We start from the raw sequence: 24385 nt of genomic DNA on the forward strand, positions 1-24385 counted from the left end.
GTCCAGGGTTTGTCCTCCATAAGACCGCTGATTCGTCCAAATCAGATTCCTTGGACATGCAGCGTTTCCTCCTCCAGAGTTGCTCCGTAATACGCCGAAGCTAATCGATTCACATGATACACACGCTGTACAGGCTACGAGTTTCTCGAGCGTTTCAGTTCTTTATCGTGTTACGACAGCTAAGCAGCTAGCGCAGCGCCCGCGCTCCAGGGACGAGCGCGCGATCGAGTTTCCTGCAGCTGTCGACACATCTGGAGAGAAAACTACAAGCTATTTGAGAAATTCTCATGCATGCAAGAAGAGTTTTAAATGCTTGTGAGTCTTGTTTGCTCTTCTCGTTCTGTAACACACACACACACACACACACACACACACTGCTGTTTATTTCCACATCACATGGGCCTGAATCACACTCGGGTTACGTAACCTGTTTAAAAGCTGCTTTGGGGGAATTTTATTGGGTACAAGTTCAATGAGAACACACACACACACACACACACACACACACACACACACACACTTTACATAAAGCAAAACGATAAAAGCAGCCCTGAGCCTAATACAGACTTCAGACGAGAGACACAGCACTGTCTGTTTAAGGTGTGTGTGTGTGTGTAAGTGTGTGTGTGTGTGTGTGTGTCTGTGTGTGTGTGTGTGTGTGTGTCGTCTCGCTCCGCTTTAGGAGGACACGGCGCTCCAGCGCGGGTCATATGGTTTGAATCACACTAATTCCTTGCTGAAGGTCAGGGCCGGTGCGCTGAGAGCTTTCCTCCTACTTAAAGGTGTTTAAAATTCTGTCTGCGAGGCTCGGCTGGCCTTTACACACACACACACACACACACACACACATCTCGTGTTGGTTCCCATCTGAAGACTTGGGCTTGATTAGTGTGGTTAGGAAGCTTTTTTTGTGCTGGAGTCGAGTAGCGGGATCAGAGAATGAGCCGAGCACAAAGAGCCGTCTGTAGGAACTCAGTGTCCTCTGTGTGTGTCGTGCCAAGAACTCCGAGCCTCCAGAACGCGCATCAACAAAGGCTGCTCTTTAATAATAGCGCCTTTAACACCCTCTCAGCGCCTTCTCTCCCTGTTGAGTCCCTGAGAGGCCGAGTGAGCGGCTCTACACCCCGGAAGTGCGGGACAGGGACAGGACAGAACCAACAGGGACTCAACTGGACTCCACACTCCAGAACCCGTCCAGAACTGAAAGTCCAGAGGAAAAAAAAAAACACGTGTCGGTGCTAAAAAGTGTCTCAGTTACGTGAAGCAGTGATTCTCAGACTGGATCATATAAAGACTATATTACATAAATAATAACACTCATCACTTCTTATCTCCTGATCCACGCTTTGTTTATTGTAAATATTCTTTATATTTTTATCAGATAAAAAGAAACACATTTGCTAAATACAATTTCAGGCCCTTTTATGTTTTAGTGTCCGTCCTTTTTTAATTTAAATCTTTTCATGATCTTAACTGTCACTCAAATGAAACTCGGTTTAGATTTCACACGAAAAGACATAAACCTGGAAAAGTGTTTTATTCTAAAGTGCTAAATTGTTAAGATACTGCAACATGAACGTGACATGGTTACGGACACTACAGATGCTTTAATTTAAACAACAGTTTTTAAAATCATCTCTCCAAAACGGCTGAAGTTACAAACTTGTCATTTTTAAGAACGTAAGCTCGGTCACTTCCATGTTGCATAAACTTTAGAAGAAAAATGGCCGACACATTAGCTACATTATATTGTATACACAACATAAAAAACTAAACTCAGCACCAGTACGGTGTTTTGGCAGAGTGTGTGTGTGTGTGTGTGTATGCGGGGTTTTACTGGTCTGTTTATGGGGTCTCCTCGCTCCCCATCAGAACCAGAACATCACCCTGTGTGTGCAGCAGGACAGCGCTGGGGACGGAGAGACCTGTCCCGGAAATAGGGAAGTGCACAGCTCGTGTCCCGCGTAGCTCCGGGGGGTTCTGTGACTCCGCCCCTCTTTAATTGATTTATTTTAATTTTTACACTTGTAGATTATAAACTGTTGTACTTAAGGTGAATATAGCCAACCTCCAATGTTTAAAAGTAAACAAACAGCTGGAGCACATGTTAAAGACATACACAGGAAACACGCGGACACGACCTGACATCACTTCCTGGTCAAAATGGATAAAACTCACAACTAAAAGCACACACACACACACACACACACACACACACACACACACACACACAGTTGTAAACTCAAAGGTTTAAACAACATTCTAGCGTTGATGTGACTTTACATCACTCTGTACTTGACGCGCAGTGATGACCATAGCTACAATAGCTACATACTGAGCGACTAGCTCACACACACACACACACGCACACACACACACACACACACACACACATTACAATGCTAGGCAGCTAGCTTTCAATACTACAGGAAATAAATTTACATGTTATGATTAACACATTAATAGTGTGTGTGTGTGTGTGTGTGTGTGTGTGTGTGTGTGTGTGTGTGTGTGTGTGAGCTGCTGTCACTCTGGTGAAGGTAATAAAATAAAGTTAAAGGATAAATTTTGGGTCCAGCTGAAACACATTATTCAGAGACTCGGGCCAAGAGAAACACTGACGCCGTTTATGTTGTGCAACAGTGAGAAGTGACGGGGGCTTCAGTCACACACACACACACACACACACACACACACACACACACACACACACACACACAGTGACCTCAGCACCAGAAACATTTAAAGTGAGTAAAACCTCCTGTATTCCTCCTTATGATCCCTAAACACCAGATAATAACAAATACTTGTATTTATAAACATTTCCTCCCAGACTGTAAACACGCTTTAGATCAAAGGCGACACTCTGATGGTAAACGCCCCATGGATATAAAAGTGAAGTGAACTGAATGATTAAGCCCCGCCCACAGGTCCCAGGCTCACGTCACATGGTAGTGTATGGTCCAGATGTGTTCAGACCTGCTTAACTGTCCATCATCCCATAAACACACACACACACACACACACATATATATATTTTGCAGTGGCGTGCAAAAGTATTCGGCCCCCTTGAACTTGTCCACATTTTGTCACATTACAGCCACAAACGGGAATCAGTTTTATTGGAATTCCACGTGACAGACCAATACAAAGTGGTGTACACGTGAGAAGTGGAACCAAAATCATACAAGATTCCAAACAAATAAATAACTGTGGGGTGTGGGGTGTGTGTAATTATTCAGCCCCCTTTGGTCTGAGTGCAGTCAGTTGCCCATAGACATTGCCTGATGAGTGCTAATGACTAAACCGAGTGCACCTGTGTGTAATCTAATGTCAGTACAAATACAGCTGCTCTGTGACGGCCTCAGAGGTTGTCTAAGAGAATATTGGGAGCAACAACACCATGAAGTCCAAAGAACACACCAGACAGGTCAGGGATAAAGTTATTGAGAAATTTAAAGCAGGCTTAGACTACAAAAAGATTTCCAAAGCCTTGAACATCCCACGGAGCACTGTTCAAGGGATCATTCAGAAATGGAAGGAGTATGGCACAACTGTAAACCTACCAAGACACGGCTGTCCACCTAAACTCACAGGCTAAACAAGGAGAGCGCTGATCAGAAATGCAGCCAAGAGGCCCATGGTGACTCTGGACGATCTGCAGAGATCTACAGCTCAGGTGGGAGAATCTGTCCATAGGACAAATATTAGTCGTGCACTGCACAAAGTTGGCCTTTATGGAAGAGTGGCAAGAAGAAAGCCATTGGTAACAGAAAACCATAAGAAGTCCCGTTTGCAGTTTGCCACAAGCCATGTGGGAGATACAGCAAACATGTGGGAGAAGGTGCTCTGGTCAGATGAGACCAAAATACAAAACGCTATGTGTGGCGGAAAACTAACACTGCACATCACTGTGAACACACCATCCCCACTGTCAAATATGGTGGTGGCAGCATCATGCTCTGGGGGTGCTTCTCTTCAGCAGGGACAGGGAAGCTGGTCAGAGTTGATGGGACGATGGATGGAGCCAAATACAGGGCAATCTTGGAGTCTGCAAAAGACTTGAGACTGGGGCGGAGGTTCACCTTCCAGCAGGACGACGACCCTAAACATAAAGCCAGGGCAACAATGGAATGATTTAAAACAAAACATATCCATGTGTTAGAATGGACCAGTCAAAGTCCAGATCTAAATCCAATCGAGAATCTGTGGCCAGATCTGAAAACTGCTGTTCACAAACGCTGTCCATCTAATCTGACTGAGCTGGAGCTGTTTTGTAAAGAAGAATGGACGAGGATTTCAGTCTCCAGATGTGCAAAGCTGGTAGAGACAGACCCTAAAAGACTGGCAGCTGGATTTACAGCAAAAGGTGGTTCTACAAAGTACTGACTCAGGGGGGTGAATAATTACGCACACCCCACTTTCAGTTATTTATTTGTAAAAATGTTTGGAATCATGTATGAATTTTGGTTCCATTTCTCACGTGTACACCACTTTGTATTGGTCTTTCACGTGGAATTCCAATAAAACTGATTCATGTTTGTGGCTGTAATGTGACAAAATGTGGAAATTTCAAGGGGGGCGAATACTTTTGCACGCCACTGTATATATATTCATTCTCTTTTGACCTTTTTGGCTTTCTACTGTAATAAGTTTTATTTATTCCAGAATTCAACCTCATTCTGTTACACTTACATAAGTCCAACCCCCCCCCTCTGTGTGTGTGTGTGTGTGTGTGTGTGTGTGTGTGTGTGTGTGTTGGGAAGCATTTATCAACTGACCAGGACTTTCTGGAAATGCGCAGGCAGAACAAAACAAAACATCTGATGCTGACGCTTTAGGTTTCCACAAAGAGGGACGTGAATTAGTGTGTGTGTGTGTGTGTGTGTGTGTGTGTGTGTTTATCTGAAGAGAAACAGGATGACCCCTCTCACACACACATACAGTTCACGTATGATTATTTTGTTGGAAATTGGCCTCAAGATTCAGTTTAAATAAAACGGAGAAAATGTTCATCCTGTCCTCGTTAGTGATCGATCGTTAGGGCCCAGACGCTATGACATCACCGTCTGACCTCGGAGTGTGTGAAGGGCCCTACTGTTTCACACCATTTTGGGGTCTTACATGCTCACTAACTCATGAACATTGTCAGCCAGGTTGGAATCCGTCTGGTGTGGCACGGGGCCCTCGGGGGCCCTCACACGAGGTTTTGCTCGTACACACGAGGGTATGCACGTGAACTTCGGTACACAGTTAGAGCTCACTGAGCTGAACAACTCTCACACTGCACGTCCTGGGCTCAGCTCAACTGGAAGTCAGTTATTTTGGGTCGTTTGGTAAAACGCACTCGATGGATTTTCATTTACTGACTCACTCACTCTCTCATCTTCTATACGCTTTTTAAACTTACACCCTGAAGAATGATTAACAACCTTCTGTGAGACATCATATTGATTGACATCACAGTGTGATGATTTTCTTTTTTTCAGTATCTGGGGCTTTTTGGAGGTTTAAACATAAAATCCCCCCTTTTCTATAATAATATCATAAAGGTACTGATGTATGTAACGTCCCCGCTGTGTTTCGGGTGGCCCAGGTGGTGAGGCGCAGGGTGCTTGGGCCCGCTCATCGGTGCATGAACGTGTCACGTATCAGTTAAGAAACGTGTGAAATGTGGAGGTTAACACATGAACTGATATTAAGGTGTGTGTGTGTGTGTGTGTGTGTGTGTGTGTGTGTGTGCATGTTTCTCCGAGGCCTCCAGCTCAGACGTGCATGTGAAGACGTGGACGTGGAGGATCTCTGGGTTTAATAAGACTCTCTCGCTCCACAGTCGGGGTTTAAACAAAGAATTCACTCCAATAAATCAACAAATCAGTCGCTAGTGAAACAAACAGCATGTGATTATGTTCAGCCTCGGACTGGATGAAAACAATGTGGTGAGGGAGTGAGTCAGAGTTTCCGAGACCCCGCTGTGCTGAGGGTTCGTGCTGGAGGATCTCAGTATGGAAAAGTCCTGGTGAGGAAACACGTCACGCGCTAACGCTCAGGACACGAGACAAACGCAGGACGGACCTCCAGTGAGGGAAGGAGACCTGTGTGTGTGTGTGTGTGTGTGTGTGTGTCTGATAATCAGACGCTTAATCTCCATGGACCAGCTTCAGGATGAGAAGGACGGCACGAGCATGGCGTGAGGACAACGCGAGGACAGGCTGGCCTGAGGACAATGTGAGGACAGACTGGCGTGAGGACAATGTGTGGACAGCAGCCTTTGCATGTCCCAGTGTTTAAAGACACACAGACTGAACGTGACACACACTTACTTCTTTAAACATTTTAAAAACTCATTAAAAGGTTCCTCAGGACGAGCTGAACCTACAGAGTGAGAAAGGAAGAAGCGGGAGAAAGACACACACACACACACACACACACACAGTAAGAAAAAGAACAAGGGGAGGGAGAAGAAAAACCGACAGGAAGAATAGCAGGGTGAAACAACACACACACACACACACACACACACACACACACACACACACACACAGGGCTGCTATCCCCATCTGGCCCACAGTCCTCTTAAAGCTCTAAAGCCTTTTTAAACCTGCTGGAAGTCTTTACGAGGCACCGCTCATACACACACACACACACACACACACACACACACATACACACACACACACACACAGAATAGTGCTTCCATTCTCAACTTACTCAGGATTTACTGAAATTATGAAAGTCTAAAATCTGTGTCTGTTTCGGTGTGTGTGTGTGTGTGTGTGTGTGTGTGTGTGTTTCCTGTCCACACATGCAGTAATGCCCCCACCCCGACTGCCCCTGGGGCGACCCACAGATCTGTTCCCCTCGTCATAAACACACCAGATGAGCAGATTAACTCAGAGCGAATCAAAACAGATCCAGAACCAAAAACTACAATCCAGAACCAACACGTATCAACCTGGATTATAAATAAATAAATAAATAAATAAATAAATCAGGGGGATCCTGTCCAGACTCTCACCCCAGGAGGTCCAGAACTAATAAAACATGAACAGAACCAGTGATCTGGGTTTAACAGGTCGAGATTTAATCCAAATACGGCTGAAAGATGAGACAGAGTGAATTATAGCAGATCCAGGATTAACTAATCCTCAACTACTGAGTCAGATCAGGTCCAGATTAAACTAAAGGCTGAATAAACAAATCCAGAGTTAATGCTGAATAAATCAGGACTGAAGGGAGAATAAACACAAGGAGCTGATGAACTTCATCCAGGGTTTATCACTTACACACGTCTGATGGGTGAAGCTGCATGGAGCAAATCCAGGATCAGGTCCCTGTGTGTGTGTGTGTGTGTGTGTGTGTGTGTGTGTGCAACATACACTCCCAGAACTGATGCACAACAAACACAACACCAGTAATAAGACAGTAGTGAGAGACAGTGGAGAGACAGTGGTGAGACACTAGAGTGAGACAGTAGAGAGACAGTAGTGAGAGACAGTGGAGAGACAGTGGAGAGACAGTGAGTGTATAAAGTGGTATATATGACTCCTGTACTCACCCATCGTGTCTCCTCTGATGTCTCTGCTCTGATGGACTCACACTGCGCGCGACTCTCTCTCTCTCTCCGTGTGTGTGTGTGTGTGTGTGTGTTTGCCATGCAGACCGAGCGCGCGCTGCTCCAGGAGAACTCCCTCTGACGTAACAGAGCGAGCCACGCCCACTCATTCTATCCAGGCCTGCACTTCGTAACAGAGCCGCCAGAGGGCGCGCGTCACCACACGTCACAGGTTCTCTGTCTCTCTATACATATATATACTGTGACGTGCAAAAGTATTCCCACCCACTGACCTCCTCCACACTATGTGATGTGTGTTTATGCGACAGGCCGACACAGAGGGTCACAGAATTGTGAAGTGGAAGGGAAATGATCAATGGTGTGCATATGTATTCACCCCCCTGAGTCAGTACTCTGTGGATCCACCTCTCTGTGTAATTACAGCTGCAGGTCTTTGGGTTACGTCTCTACCAGCTCTGTACATCTAGAGCGTCTGTGAGCAGCAATGTTGGAGTCTCGCCTCGGGATCTCAGTTGGATCTGAACTTTGACCGGACCGTTCCTACACATGAACATGCTTTGATCTAAACCCTCCCACTGTAGCTCTGGCTGTGTGTTTAAGGTCGTTGTCCTGCTGGACGGTGAAGCTCCGCCCCAGTCTTAAGTCTTCTACAGACTCTAACAGGTTTTCTTCTAACATTCTCCGGTATGTGGATCGTTCCTCTTCCCATCATCTCTGACCAGCTTCTCCATCCCTGCTGAAGAAAATCACCTCTGTATTTATACTGAGATTAAATGACACACAACTGGACTCTGGACAACTGGGTTTTAGTTAGAGGGATCAGAGTAAAGGGGGGTGAATACTAATGCACTACAATGATATTTATCTGTAAAGAAATAATTTTAAAAATCACTTTCCTTCCACTTCACAAATATCTGCCACTGTGTGTTGGTGTGTTATATAAAATATATTCACGTTTGTGGTTGTAAGGGGTGTCAAGACTTTTGCAAAGCACCATACAGTGTGTCCTAGGCTACAGACAAAGGTCAGGTAGATCATGACCATTAAACACACTAAACCTGTGGCCATCGGTGCTGTAGTGATACCATCGATACACCAGACACACAAACTCTCACTCTGGAGAAATAAAACTCGTTTAAACGTCATGAACACGTGATAAGAGCTGCAGTTTAACTCTGTGTAATGGAACCAACACGGTTCTTTTTTATTCTAAGTCTTTAAGCCTTGTGTAAGATCCCCCTGAGATCGACACAAACATCTGTTATGGACATTTCCTGGAGGGAGAGGGGGGGGGGGGGGGCGTGAAAATCCACAACACACTCACACCGTCCGTCTCGAACCCGCTCAGACGTCGGACAGAGGCCGTAGAGTGTAAAGGATCGGACGGGAAAAAGAAAAAAGAGTAGATAAAGATGTTCCAGGAGTGAGACTGGTGCAGTCGTTAATAAATGATCTCTCACACTGCAGGGACGGAGTGTGTGACTGAGCAGCGGAAAAGGCCACATCTGGAAGGCATAATGGATTCTACAGATAGAGAGAGAGAGAGAGAGAGAGAGAGAGAGAGAAAGAGAGAGTGATCTAAATAATCACCACCAGAGGGCAGCATTTATACCAACTTGTGTATAGTTAGACAGGACTGGTGTCTCCATCACAGAGCAGCAGAGTCTTTGTGTGTGTATTGAGAGTATGTACAGAGTCTGAGTGAAGTATTAAATGTGTTAAGTATTAAACTTTCTTATTAGCCGTTACTAAACCACAGTGCAGGTGATGATACACTCGGTGTGAAGGCACTAAGGTACAGTGACACCTCGGTATATAAACACCTCCACCATTATTTGCTTTAAGGCCTGGAATTATGCAAGAAATTAGCCTCGGCATACGCAGCATTGTCTGCACATGAGCGATCGAACAGAACCAAACCGAGCGCTAATCTGCGCTACTGTACGTCCAGGAGCCGCTCAAAACTTGTTTGCGTCAGTGGAGGGCCAAGTTAGGACGTAGCACCATGGGGTCCCCAGGATGGTATCAAGGACGGCATCAAGGAGAACAGGGAGTCGCTTTCAGTTACAGTTACCAGCCGAGAGGAATCATAAATTAATGTTAAGTGAGGTTTAATGTCTTTATTTCAGATTTTACTTCATTTACATGTTTACATGTCGTTTTTAAATGTTTTGATTGTTTATTTATGCAGAAATATGATTATAGTGTTGGAAATTGGTAATATTGGTAATATATTTGGAACGGATTATTTACATTTACATTAGGGACAGTGTGTTTCACAATACGACATTTCACCCTAAGAACGGATTAAACTCGTATATCAAGGTTCTGTACTGTATTAGTATAAAATCCTGTATGATGTGTGTACTTATCGCATTAGTGTTATACTGTAATATCTCAGTTCCTCTCACACTAGGTGTGTGTGTGTGTGTGTGTGTGTGTGTGTGTGTGTGTTTATAGTGTAAAGTAGTTCTGTACTGTTGCGTGTAGCACCAGGGTCCTCAGGGGGGCGCCGTCTGGTCTTGGGTTCCACAGGCCTCGGCCCTCCTCCAGTGTCTCCAGACCAGACTTACAACAGGTGCACCACGCCACATGTGAAGGGCAAGTCAGGGGCAATTAGGGCAGGATTATCACTCAGCTTCAGTTTACACACACACATACATACATAGTGTGTGTGTAAATGTTAAATGTGTGTGTGTGTGTGTGTGTGTGTGTGTGTTCTCATCACCCCTTTGATTTGGCACAATAATGCCCCTCTGTGGTTGAACTCATTTTAAACTCATTTAAGGACCCTCCACAGTCATAGGTTTGTTTGTTTGTCCACATTGTTTGTTTGTTTGTTTGTTTGTTTATTTTGAACTGTAAAAGGCCGTTCTCTCCATAGTGGCAACCAAACATCTCCACGGAGAGCAGACTGTCCTTCTGGGGACATTTGATCCACACCAATGTATAGAGATGTTTAGTTGTTATGTCACTGCATATTTTATAGAAATGCTCATACACACACACACACACACACACACACACACACACACAATCCCAACACACTCTATTTACAGCTTGCATTAATATAAGGTAATGCAGAGACCCAGTTCGGACCCGTTACACACTCCTGATTTCTACGAGACACATTTTATAACTCGTCCACCGTGAGAGGCTCCAATCCTCTTATCCAGGATTCCTCCGCCTCGTTACCATGGAAACAATGTTTACAGCCCTACAGTGGGCTATAAATGACTTGTCTGTGTGTGTGTGTGTGTGTGTGTGTGTGTGTGTGGGAGACGAGATAACACAAGAGTTACACAAATGCCAGTGTTTAGGTTTTGTTGTTGCTTTGTGTGTTTAGTCTTTATGTTAAAAAATTAAAACACAGTGAGTGAGTGAGACATGATGAAGAGGTGCAGTAAGGACAGAGCAGGGGCGGAGACAGGGGCGGAGACAGGGGGTGGGGCCAGGGGTGGAGGCAGGGGGCGGAGACAGGGGCCGATTCACAGATTTAACAGCACCATGTGAAATGTATTACTTTGGATCGAAGGTCCCTGAGTCGAGTCGAGTCTCAGTAGCGACTCTGAGTGACACGATCCGAGTCACTCAGAGAGAGGAACAGCCTGAGGCCGCGGCTCATTGTTACTCACCATGGCAACCAGATGAAACGCCTCGAGCCCCACGGGACTCTTTATCAGTTTTACCCGCTCGGCTCCTGACCTGCCCCGTGTGAGGGCTCGATACAATCGACTTTAAACGCTCGAAGCTCATATATTCACACTGGCACGTAGGGGGCGCTAGCAGTTGTAGCAGCTACATAGCTGGCAGCGCGCTGGTGTCGTGGTTAGCATTGACACCTCACACTTCCAGAGTCCGTTAGATTCCCACCTCGGGTCCGTGTGTGTGTGGAGTGTATATGTTCTTCCCATGCTGGGTGGGTTTCCTCCGGGTTCTCCGGTTTCCTCCCGGAGTCCAAAGACATGCAGGTTAGGCTAATTGTTGTTCCCAAATATTCCGTAGTGTGTGTAAATGTGTGTGTGAGTGTTGACCGGAGGTCCTACCACGGTCGTACAATGGGAATAAATTCATACGTGAGAGTGTTTCCCTGATCAGTGTGGTGTTCATCACAATCCAGACTGGTTGGAGAAATCCATCAAATCCTGTAACAGTCCACAAGCACTCACAATCCAAACTTAAATCAGGACAAAAGTAATGGCGCCTTATAAAAAGTGGAGCTACTGTGGAAGAGTTAGCGCACGCTCCACCTAGAAACCTAATCATTTTCAGCACTCAGGGGGTTTTTCCCCAATTGAGTTGTGTCCGGTACCAACCAGGGAGGGCGTGGACTAGCATGTGCTAGCTCTGACTCACACGCGGCTAAAGACCGATCGATGTGAGAGGGCACGGCCTATCTCCTCCCTACATGGCCATATATACACATCTGCTAGTATCTTTGATACAACCTTAATAGTGTGTGTGTGTGTGTGTGTGTGTGTGTGTGTGTGTATGTGTGTGTGTGTGTGTGTGTGATGAAGAGATGATTTTAAGGTGCTAGCTATGAAGAGCACTGTGTTTCCACAGCAACCAGCTGTAGGAGGAAATGAAACAAATATGAATGACTCCCTGAAGGCCACACACACACAGTTATAACACAGACACACACAGACTAGATAGATAACCCCTGGTCCTCACAAGGTCATAACTGTCACACATTCCTGTCATTATCTGGGCTTGATAACACACACACACACACACACACACACACTGTCTGTCTCCTCATGAGAGTAAAATTACATATTTGAAATGAAAATAAACTTCTTGTTTTAAAGGACAGAGTGAGAGGAGGAGGAGAGGTGATGAGGTGATGTTCTTCACCTTCAGAGCTCCTCACCATAAACCAGAGCTGGAGGTTCTCCCAGGAACCCACGGCACGATTAGAGAACGCATCCGTTTGTCTCTGGTTTGTTGTGGGTCCAATGTCGAGGACTGTGTTAGACTTCAGTGTTAACTTTTTAACGTCTCTTCCTGTTTCAGACTCCAGACGACCCGTCTGCTCTGTGGATGAAGACGACGCAGGTGGAGCGCTCATACTGTACATCTGTGGAATACAATCAGGAGCATTAGAGGAGCATTCACCAGGCCACGAGACTGTGTGTGTGTGTGTGTGTGCCGTGCAGATTCACTTTAGTGATTAAAATCCACTTCTTCTAGATATCTATATTTTACTAAATGCTCTGGAGGGAACAGGATATGGCAGGGAAGGACACACCAAGGTCAGAGCATCCATCACTGAATCAGATCTCATCCTCTGATGGATAAATCACATGATCACAAGTGCAATGAAAAGCCAGGTCAAAGAGGTGGATATCTCGGAGGCTTTGGCTTTCTGGAGAACCTCAGTGAGGTCAGGACTCGGAGCAGACACGGAGTTATTTCATTTTCTGAGTGGGGTGACGGGCACGCCCTCCCGGGCCACCAGATGTAAAGAGACGACGGTATTGACGTGCGCGTGTGTCACAGCTAACACGCGGCCCTGCCCGTGCTTTACTTATCGTCCCTGCTGCCTCCAGTCAATAAGAACACGCTGCTTTTGATAAACGATGAGTGCTGTAACTGGAAATAACCGGCTTTATGCTTTTAGAGCTTTTAGAATTTATTTATTGACGCTGCGTATTCAGCTTGTCATGACGCATCTCTTTACATCATGTTTATAATGCGGGATTTATTAAACACGGAGATTTAATCCCATCGAAGGCACAGTTCTCGAGGGGGAACGTGTTTCTCAGGCAGATTCAGCTTCAGACTGAGGATTTGATAAATGATGTGTATTTAAAAGCGACAGACTCACACGATGAGAAAACATCTGTATAAAAAACATCTGTCTGTCTCCGTCCATCTGTCTCCAGCAGATCCTTAAAAAGGTACAGATATATCACAACTAATTTAAATATTAATAAAGTGACTTAATGACTACTGATTTAGGTATAAATATATATCTGTATATACACTGTATGAATATATATCTGTATATACACTGTATGAATATAGATCTGTATATACACTGTATAAATATATATCTGTATATACACTGTATGAATATAGATCTGTATATACACTGTATAAATATATATCTGTATATACACTGTATAAATATATATCTGTATATATACTGTATTAATATATATCTGTATATACACTGTATAAATATATATCTGTATATATACTGTATTAATATATATCTGTATATATACTGTATTAATATATATCTGTATATACACTGTATAAATATATATCTGTATATATACTGTATTAATATATATCTGTATATATACTGTATTAATATATATCTGTATATACACTGTATAAATATATATCTGTATATATACTGTATTAATATATATCTGTATATATACTGTATTAATATATATCTGTATATACACTGTATAAATATATATCTGTATATACACTGTATAAATATATATCTGTATATACACTGTATTAATATATATCTGTATATATACTGTATTAATATATATCTGTATATACACTGTATTAATATATATCTGTATATACACTGTATAAATATATATCTGTATATACACTGTATAAATATATATCTGTATATACACTGTATTAATATATATCTGTATATATACTGTATAAATATATATCTGTATATACACTGTATTAATATATATCTGTATATATACTGTATAAATATATATCTGTATATATACTGTATAAATATATATATGTATATACACTGTATAAATATATATCTGTATATACACTGTATAAATATATATCTGTATATACACTGTATAAATATATATCTGTATATACACTGTATTAATATATATCTGTATATACACGGTATAAATATATATCTGTATATACACTGTATTAATATATATCTGTATATACACTGTATAAATATATATCTGTATATACACTGTATAAATATATATCTGTATATACACTGTATTAATATATATCTGTATATACACTGTATTAATATATATCTGTATATACACTGTATAAATATATATCTGTATATACACTGTATTAATATATATCTGTATATACACGGTATAAATATATATCTGTATATACACTGTATAAATATATATCTGTATATACACTGTATAAATATATATCTGTATATACACTGTATAAATATATATCTGTATATACACGGTATAAATATATATCTGTATATACACGGTATAAATATATATCTGTATATATACTGTATAAATATATATCTGTATATACACTGTATAAATATATATCTGTATATATACTGTATTAATATATATCTGTATATACACTGTATAAATATATATCTGTATATATACTGTATAAATATATATCTGTATATATACTGTATTAATATAGATCTGTATATACACTGTATTAATATATATCTGTATATACACTGTATAAATATATATCTGTATATACACTGTATTAATATATATCTGTATATATACTGTATAAATATATATCTGTATATACACTGTATTAATATATATCTGTATATACACGGTATAAATATATATCTGTATATATACGGTATAAATATATATCTGTATATACACTGTATAAATATATATCTGTATATATACTGTATAAATATATATCTGTATATACACGGTATAAATATATATCTGTATATACACTGTATTAATATATATCTGTATATACACGGTATAAATATATATCTGTATATATACGGTATAAATATATATCTGTATATACACTGTATAAATATATATCTGTATATACACGGTATAAATATATATCTGTATATATACTGTATTAATATAGATCTGTATATATACTGTATAAATATATATCTGTATATATACTGTATAAATATATATCTGTATATATACGGTATTAATATATATCTGTATATACACGGTATAAATATATATCTGTATATATACGGTATAAATATATATCTGTATATACACTGTATAAATATATATCTGTATATACACGGTATAAATATATATCTGTATATATACGGTATAAATATATATCTGTATATACACTGTATAAATATATATCTGTATATACACTGTATAAATATATATCTGTATATACACGGTATTAATATATATCTGTATATATACGGTATAAATATATATCTGTATATACACTGTATAAATATATATCTGTATATATACTGTATAAATATATATCTGTATATACACGGTATAAATATATATCTGTATATATACTGTATTAATATAGATCTGTATATATACTGTATAAATATATATCTGTATATATACTGTATAAATATATATCTGTATATATACTGTATTAATATAGACCTGTATATACACTGTATTAATATATATCTGTATATATACTGTATAAATATATATCTGTATATATACTGTATAAATATATATCTGTATATACACGGTATAAATATATATCTGTATATATACTGTATTAATATAGATCTGTATATATACTGTATAAATATATATCTGTATATATACTGTATTAATATATATCTGTATATACACTGTATAAATATAGATCTGTATATATACTGTATTAATATAGATCTGTATATATACTGTATAAATATATATCTGTATATATACTGTATTAATATAGATCTGTATATACACGGTATAAATATATATCTGTATATACACTGTATGAATATAGATCTGTATATACACTGTATGAATATATATCTGTATATACACTGTATGAATATAGATCTGTATATACACTGTATGAATATAGATCTGTATATACACTGTATGAATATAGATCTGTATATACACTGTATGAATATAGATCTGTATATACACGGTATAAATATATATCTGTATATACACTGTATAAATATAGATCTGTATATACACGGTATAAATATATATCTGTATATACACGGTATAAATATATATCTGTATATATACGGTATAAATATAGATCTGTATATACACTGTATAAATATATATCTGTATATATACTGTATAAATATATATCTGTATATACACGGTATAAATATATATCTGTATATATACGGTATAAATATATATCTGTATATACACTGTATAAATATATATCTGTATATATACTGTATAAATATATATCTGTATATACACGGTATAAATATATATCTGTATATATACTGTATAAATATATATCTGTATATACACGGTATAAATATATATCTGTATATATACTGTATTAATATAGATCTGTATATATACTGTATAAATATATATCTGTATATACACGGTATAAATATATATCTGTATATATACTGTATAAATATATATCTGTATATACACGGTATAAATATATATCTGTATATACACTGTATTAATATATATCTGTATATATACTGTATAAATATATATCTGTATATACACGGTATAAATATATATCTGTATATATACTGTATTAATATAGATCTGTATATATACTGTATAAATATATATCTGTATATATACTGTATTAATATATATCTGTATATACACTGTATAAATATAGATCTGTATATATACTGTATTAATATAGATCTGTATATATACTGTATTAATATAGATCTGTATATATACTGTATAAATATATATCTGTATATATACTGTATAAATATATATCTGTATATACACGGTATAAATATATATCTGTATATACACTGTATTAATATAGATCTGTATATATACGGTATAAATATATATCTGTATATACACTGTATAAATATATATCTGTATATACACGGTATAAATATATATCTGTATATACACGGTATAAATATATATCTGTTTATATACGGTATAAATATATATCTGTATATACACTGTATAAATATATATCTGTATATATACTGTATAAATATATATCTGTATATACACGGTATAAGTATATATCTGTATATATACTGTATAAATATATATCTGTATATACACGGTATAAATATATATCTGTATATATACTGTATAAATATATATCTGTATATACACGGTATAAATATATATCTGTATATATACTGTATTAATATAGACCTGTATATACACTGTATTAATATATATCTGTATATATACTGTATAAATATATATCTGTATATACACGGTATAAATATATATCTGTATATATACTGTATTAATATATATCTGTATATATACTGTATAAATATAGATCTGTATATATACTGTATAAATATATATTTGTATATATACTGTATTAATATATATCTGTATATATACTGTATTAATATATATCTGTATATACACGGTATAAATATATATCTGTATATATACTGTATTAATATAGATCTGTATATATACTGTATAAATATAGATCTGTATATATACTGTATAAATATATATCTGTATATATACTGTATAAATATATATCTGTATATACACGGTATAAATATATATCTGTATATATACTGTATTAATATAGATCTGTATATACACTGTATTAATATATATCTGTATATACACGTTATAAATATATATCTGTATATATACGGTATAAATATATATCTGTATATACACTGTATAAATATATATCTGTATATACACGGTATAAATATATATCTGTATATACACGGTATAAATATATATCTGTATATACACTGTATAAATATATATCTGTATATACACTGTATAAATATATATCTGTATATACACTGTATAAATATATATCTGTATATACACTGTATAAATATATATCTGTATATACACTGTATAAATATATATCTGTATATACACTGTATAAATATATATCTGTATATATACTGTATAAATATATATCTGTATATACACAGTATAAATATATATCTGTATATATACTGTATTAATATAGATCTGTATATATACTGTATAAATATATATCTGTATATACACGGTATAAATATATATCTGTATATATACTGTATTAATATAGACCTGTATATACACTGTATTAATATATATCTGTATATATGCTGTATAAATATATATCTGTATATACACGGTATAAATATATATCTGTATATATACTGTATTAATATAGATCTGTATATATACTGTATAAATATATATCTGTATATACACTGTATTAATATATATCTGTATATACACTGTATTAATATAGATCTGTATATATACTGTATTAATATAGATCTGTATATACACTGTATAAATATATATCTGTATATATACTGTATTAATATAGATCTGTATATACACGGTATAAATATATATCTGTATATATACTGTATTAATATAGATCTGTATATATACTGTATTAATATAGATCTGTATATATACTGTATAAATATATATCTGTATATATACTGTATAAATATATATCTGTATATACACGGTATAAATATATATCTGTATATACACTGTATTAATATAGATCTGTATATATACGGTATAAATATATATCTGTATATACACTGTATAAATATATATCTGTATATACACGGTATAAATATATATCTGTATATACACGGTATAAATATATATCTGTTTATATACGGTATAAATATATATCTGTATATACACTGTATAAATATATATCTGTATATATACTGTATAAATATATATCTGTATATACACGGTATAAGTATATATCTGTATATATACTGTATAAATATATATCTGTATATACACGGTATAAATATATATCTGTATATATACTGTATAAATATATATCTGTATATACACGGTATAAATATATATCTGTATATATACTGTATTAATATAGACCTGTATATACACTGTATTAATATATATCTGTATATATACTGTATAAATATATATCTGTATATACACGGTATAAATATATATCTGTATATATACTGTATTAATATATATCTGTATATATACTGTATAAATATAGATCTGTATATATACTGTATAAATATATATTTGTATATATACTGTATTAATATATATCTGTATATATACTGTATTAATATATATCTGTATATACACGGTATAAATATATATCTGTATATATACTGTATTAATATAGATCTGTATATATACTGTATAAATATAGATCTGTATATATACTGTATAAATATATATCTGTATATATACTGTATAAATATATATCTGTATATACACGGTATAAATATATATCTGTATATATACTGTATTAATATAGATCTGTATATACACTGTATTAATATATATCTGTATATACACGTTATAAATATATATCTGTATATATACGGTATAAATATATATCTGTATATACACTGTATAAATATATATCTGTATATACACGGTATAAATATATATCTGTATATACACGGTATAAATATATATCTGTATATATACGGTATAAATATATATCTGTATATACACTGTATAAATATATATCTGTATATATACTGTATAAATATATATCTGTATATACACGGTATAAATATATATCTGTATATACACTGTATTAATATATATCTGTATATATACTGTATAAATATATATCTGTATATACACGGTATAAATATATATCTGTATATATACTGTATTAATATAGATCTGTATATATACTGTATAAATATATATCTGTATATATACTGTATTAATATATATCTGTATATACACTGTATAAATATAGATCTGTATATATACTGTATTAATATAGATCTGTATATATACTGTATAAATATATATCTGTATATATACTGTATTAATATAGATCTGTATATATACTGTATAAATATATATCTGTATATATACTGTATAAATATATATCTGTATATACACGGTATAAATATATATCTGTATATATACTGTATTAATATAGATCTGTATATACACTGTATTAATATATATCTGTATATACACGGTATAAATATATATCTGTATATACACGGTATAAATATATATCTGTATATACACGGTATAAATATATATCTGTATATACACGGTATAAATATATATCTGTATATACACGGTATAAATATATATCTGTATATACACTGTATAAATATATATCTGTATATATACTGTATAAATATATATCTGTATATACACGGTATAAATATATATCTGTATATACACTGTATAAATATATATCTGTATATACACTGTATAAATATATATCTGTATATACACGGTATAAATATATATCTGTATATATACGGTATAAATATATATCTGTATATACACTGTATAAATATATATCTGTATATATACTGTATAAATATATATCTGTATATACACGGTATAAATATATATCTGTATATATACTGTATTAATATAGATCTGTATATATACTGTATAAATATATATCTGTATATACACGGTATAAATATATATCTGTATATATACTGTATTAATATAGACCTGTATATACACTGTATTAATATATATCTGTATATATACTGTATAAATATATATCTGTATATACACGGTATAAATATATATCTGTATATATACTGTATTAATATAGATCTGTATATATACTGTATAAATATATATCTGTATATACACTGTATTAATATATATCTGTATATACACTGTATTAATATAGATCTGTATATATACTGTATTAATATAGATCTGTATATACACTGTATAAATATATATCTGTATATATACTGTATTAATATAGATCTGTATATACACGGTATAAATATATATCTGTATATATACTGTATTAATATAGATCTGTATATATACTGTATTAATATAGATCTGTATATATACTGTATAAATATATATCTGTATATATACTGTATAAATATATATCTGTATATACACGGTATAAATATATATCTGTATATACACTGTATTAATATAGATCTGTATATATACGGTATAAATATATATCTGTATATACACTGTATAAATATATATCTGTATATACACGGTATAAATATATATCTGTATATACACGGTATAAATATATATCTGTTTATATACGGTATAAATATATATCTGTATATACACTGTATAAATATATATCTGTATATATACTGTATAAATATATATCTGTATATACACGGTATAAGTATATATCTGTATATATACTGTATAAATATATATCTGTATATACACGGTATAAATATATATCTGTATATATACTGTATAAATATATATCTGTATATACACGGTATAAATATATATCTGTATATATACTGTATTAATATAGACCTGTATATACACTGTATTAATATATATCTGTATATATACTGTATAAATATATATCTGTATATACACGGTATAAATATATATCTGTATATATACTGTATTAATATATATCTGTATATATACTGTATAAATATAGATCTGTATATATACTGTATAAATATATATTTGTATATATACTGTATAAATATATATCTGTATATATACTGTATTAATATATATCTGTATATACACGGTATAAATATATATCTGTATATATACTGTATTAATATAGATCTGTATATATACTGTATAAATATATATCTGTATATATACTGTATAAATATATATCTGTATATATACTGTATAAATATATATCTGTATATACACGGTATAAATATATATCTGTATATATACTGTATTAATATAGATCTGTATATACACTGTATTAATATATATCTGTATATACACGTTATAAATATATATCTGTATATATACGGTATAAATATATATCTGTATATACACTGTATAAATATATATCTGTATATACACGGTATAAATATATATCTGTATATACACGGTATAAATATATATCTGTATATATACGGTATAAATATATATCTGTATATACACTGTATAAATATATATCTGTATATATACTGTATAAATATATATCTGTATATACACGGTATAAATATATATCTGTATATACACTGTATTAATATATATCTGTATATATACTGTATAAATATATATCTGTATATACACGGTATAAATATATATCTGTATATATACTGTATTAATATAGATCTGTATATATACTGTATAAATATATATCTGTATATATACTGTATTAATATATATCTGTATATACACTGTATAAATATAGATCTGTATATATACTGTATTAATATAGATCTGTATATACACTGTATAAATATATATCTGTATATATACTGTATTAATATAGATCTGTATATATACTGTATAAATATATATCTGTATATATACTGTATAAATATATATCTGTATATATACTGTATAAATATATATCTGTATATACACGGTATAAATATATATCTGTATATATACTGTATTAATATAGATCTGTATATACACTGTATAAATATATATCTGTATATACACGGTATAAATATATATCTGTATATACACTGTATTAATATATATCTGTATATATACGGTATAAATATATATCTGTATATACACGGTATAAATATATATCTGTATATATACGGTATAAATATATATCTGTATATACACTGTATAAATATAGATCTGTATATATACTGTATAAATATATATCTGTATATACACGGTATAAATATATATCTGTATATATACTGTATTAATATAGATCTGTATATACACGGTATAAATATATATCTGTATATACACTGTATAAATATATATCTGTATATATACTGTATAAATATATATCTGTATATACACTGTATTAATATATTCAATTCAATTTTATTTGTATAGCGCTTTTAGCAATTTTCATTGCCGCAAAGCAGCTTTACACAGTCAAAAGAATTATTTAGGTTTGTATGAAATGTGAATTTGTATGAATCAAAATGGTCAGTTTGTCCCTGGTGAGCAAGCCGAGGGCGACAGTGGCAAGGAAAAACTCCCTGAGATGGTAATAGGAAGAAACCTTGAGAGGAACCAGACTCAACAGGGAACCCATCCTCATTTGGGTGAAACAGAAAGCAGTAAATGATCTGCATTATTACAGTGTGTAGGGTGGGAGGCAGTTCAGCTATAATAGCTGATGTTAATTGATGTTAATATGGAGTCCAGGTAGTTATTGAAGACCCAGGTAGACTTGTAAGAAGTTCCAGTCATGAACTATCGAACTGTCAAGTCCCCAGAGAAACAGTTGCCAACACCAGTCAAGGCCAGAACCATTTTCTAGGTAGAGAGAATCATTCCCAGACACCAGACGCATCCCAGAGAGACACACGGGGCATCCATGTGACGAGATCTTCAGCCAGAAGCGGGGCACCAGGATGGGTCAGACAGGTCCGGAGGGCAGAGGGAGTCTGGATCACTGGCAGCTCAGAAACGACATGTGTAGCTCGACAGAGAGAGAGAGAGAAAGAGTGAAAGGGGGGACAGGAGGAGAGAGGAAAAAGAAAGAGGGGGGGAAGAGAAGAAGAGGAGAGATGGCAAGTTAGGTATGGTCACAGTCACACAATGTATAATGTGAATGTATATTAACTGTAGAGTGCAAGCAGAGACTCCGGCAGGACTAACTATGACAGCATAACTAAAAGGGAGAGCCAGAAGGAAACACAAACATGAGGGCTTCCTGACATGTAAAGCAAACAATCACCTCACCGTCAGCAAACCTGAGTGATCAATGAGAGTGAGGAAGACAGCATCCAAACATACCAGTTCACCATAATACTCTACGTCCATGAGTCCCCCAGATCTGCTCCTTTACCTATGGCAAATCTATTTATAAAAATGCTTGGCTAAATAAATAGGTTTTTAGCCTGGACTTAAACACTGAGACTGTGTCTGAGTCCCGAACACTATTTGGAAGACTATTCCATAACTTTGGGGCTTTGTAAGAAAAAGCTCTGCCCCCAGCTGTATTTTTCATAATACGCGGTACTGACAAGCAGCCTGCATCCTTTGATCGAAGTAGGCGTGGCGGTTCATAAGACACTAG

General features: G+C 34.8%; 1 protein-coding gene across 2 annotated transcripts in view; it reads right to left on the reverse strand.

Moving 5' to 3' along the window:
* Window positions 1-7653, reverse strand: part of gpm6bb (glycoprotein M6Bb) — a 30378-nt gene extending 22725 nt beyond the window's left edge. For both annotated transcript variants that reach the window (XM_053496367.1, XM_053496368.1), the window contains exon 1: window positions 7559-7653. In XM_053496367.1, the coding sequence (XP_053352342.1) occupies window positions 7559-7562 (4 nt within the window). In that variant the 5' untranslated portion in view covers window positions 7563-7653. The remainder of the gene's footprint in view (window positions 1-7558) is intronic.
* Window positions 7654-24385: the final 16732 nt, after the last annotated feature.

Source organism: Clarias gariepinus, chromosome 5 (assembly GCF_024256425.1).
Source record: "Clarias gariepinus isolate MV-2021 ecotype Netherlands chromosome 5, CGAR_prim_01v2, whole genome shotgun sequence".
NCBI classification, from domain to species: Eukaryota; Metazoa; Chordata; class Actinopteri; order Siluriformes; family Clariidae; genus Clarias; species Clarias gariepinus.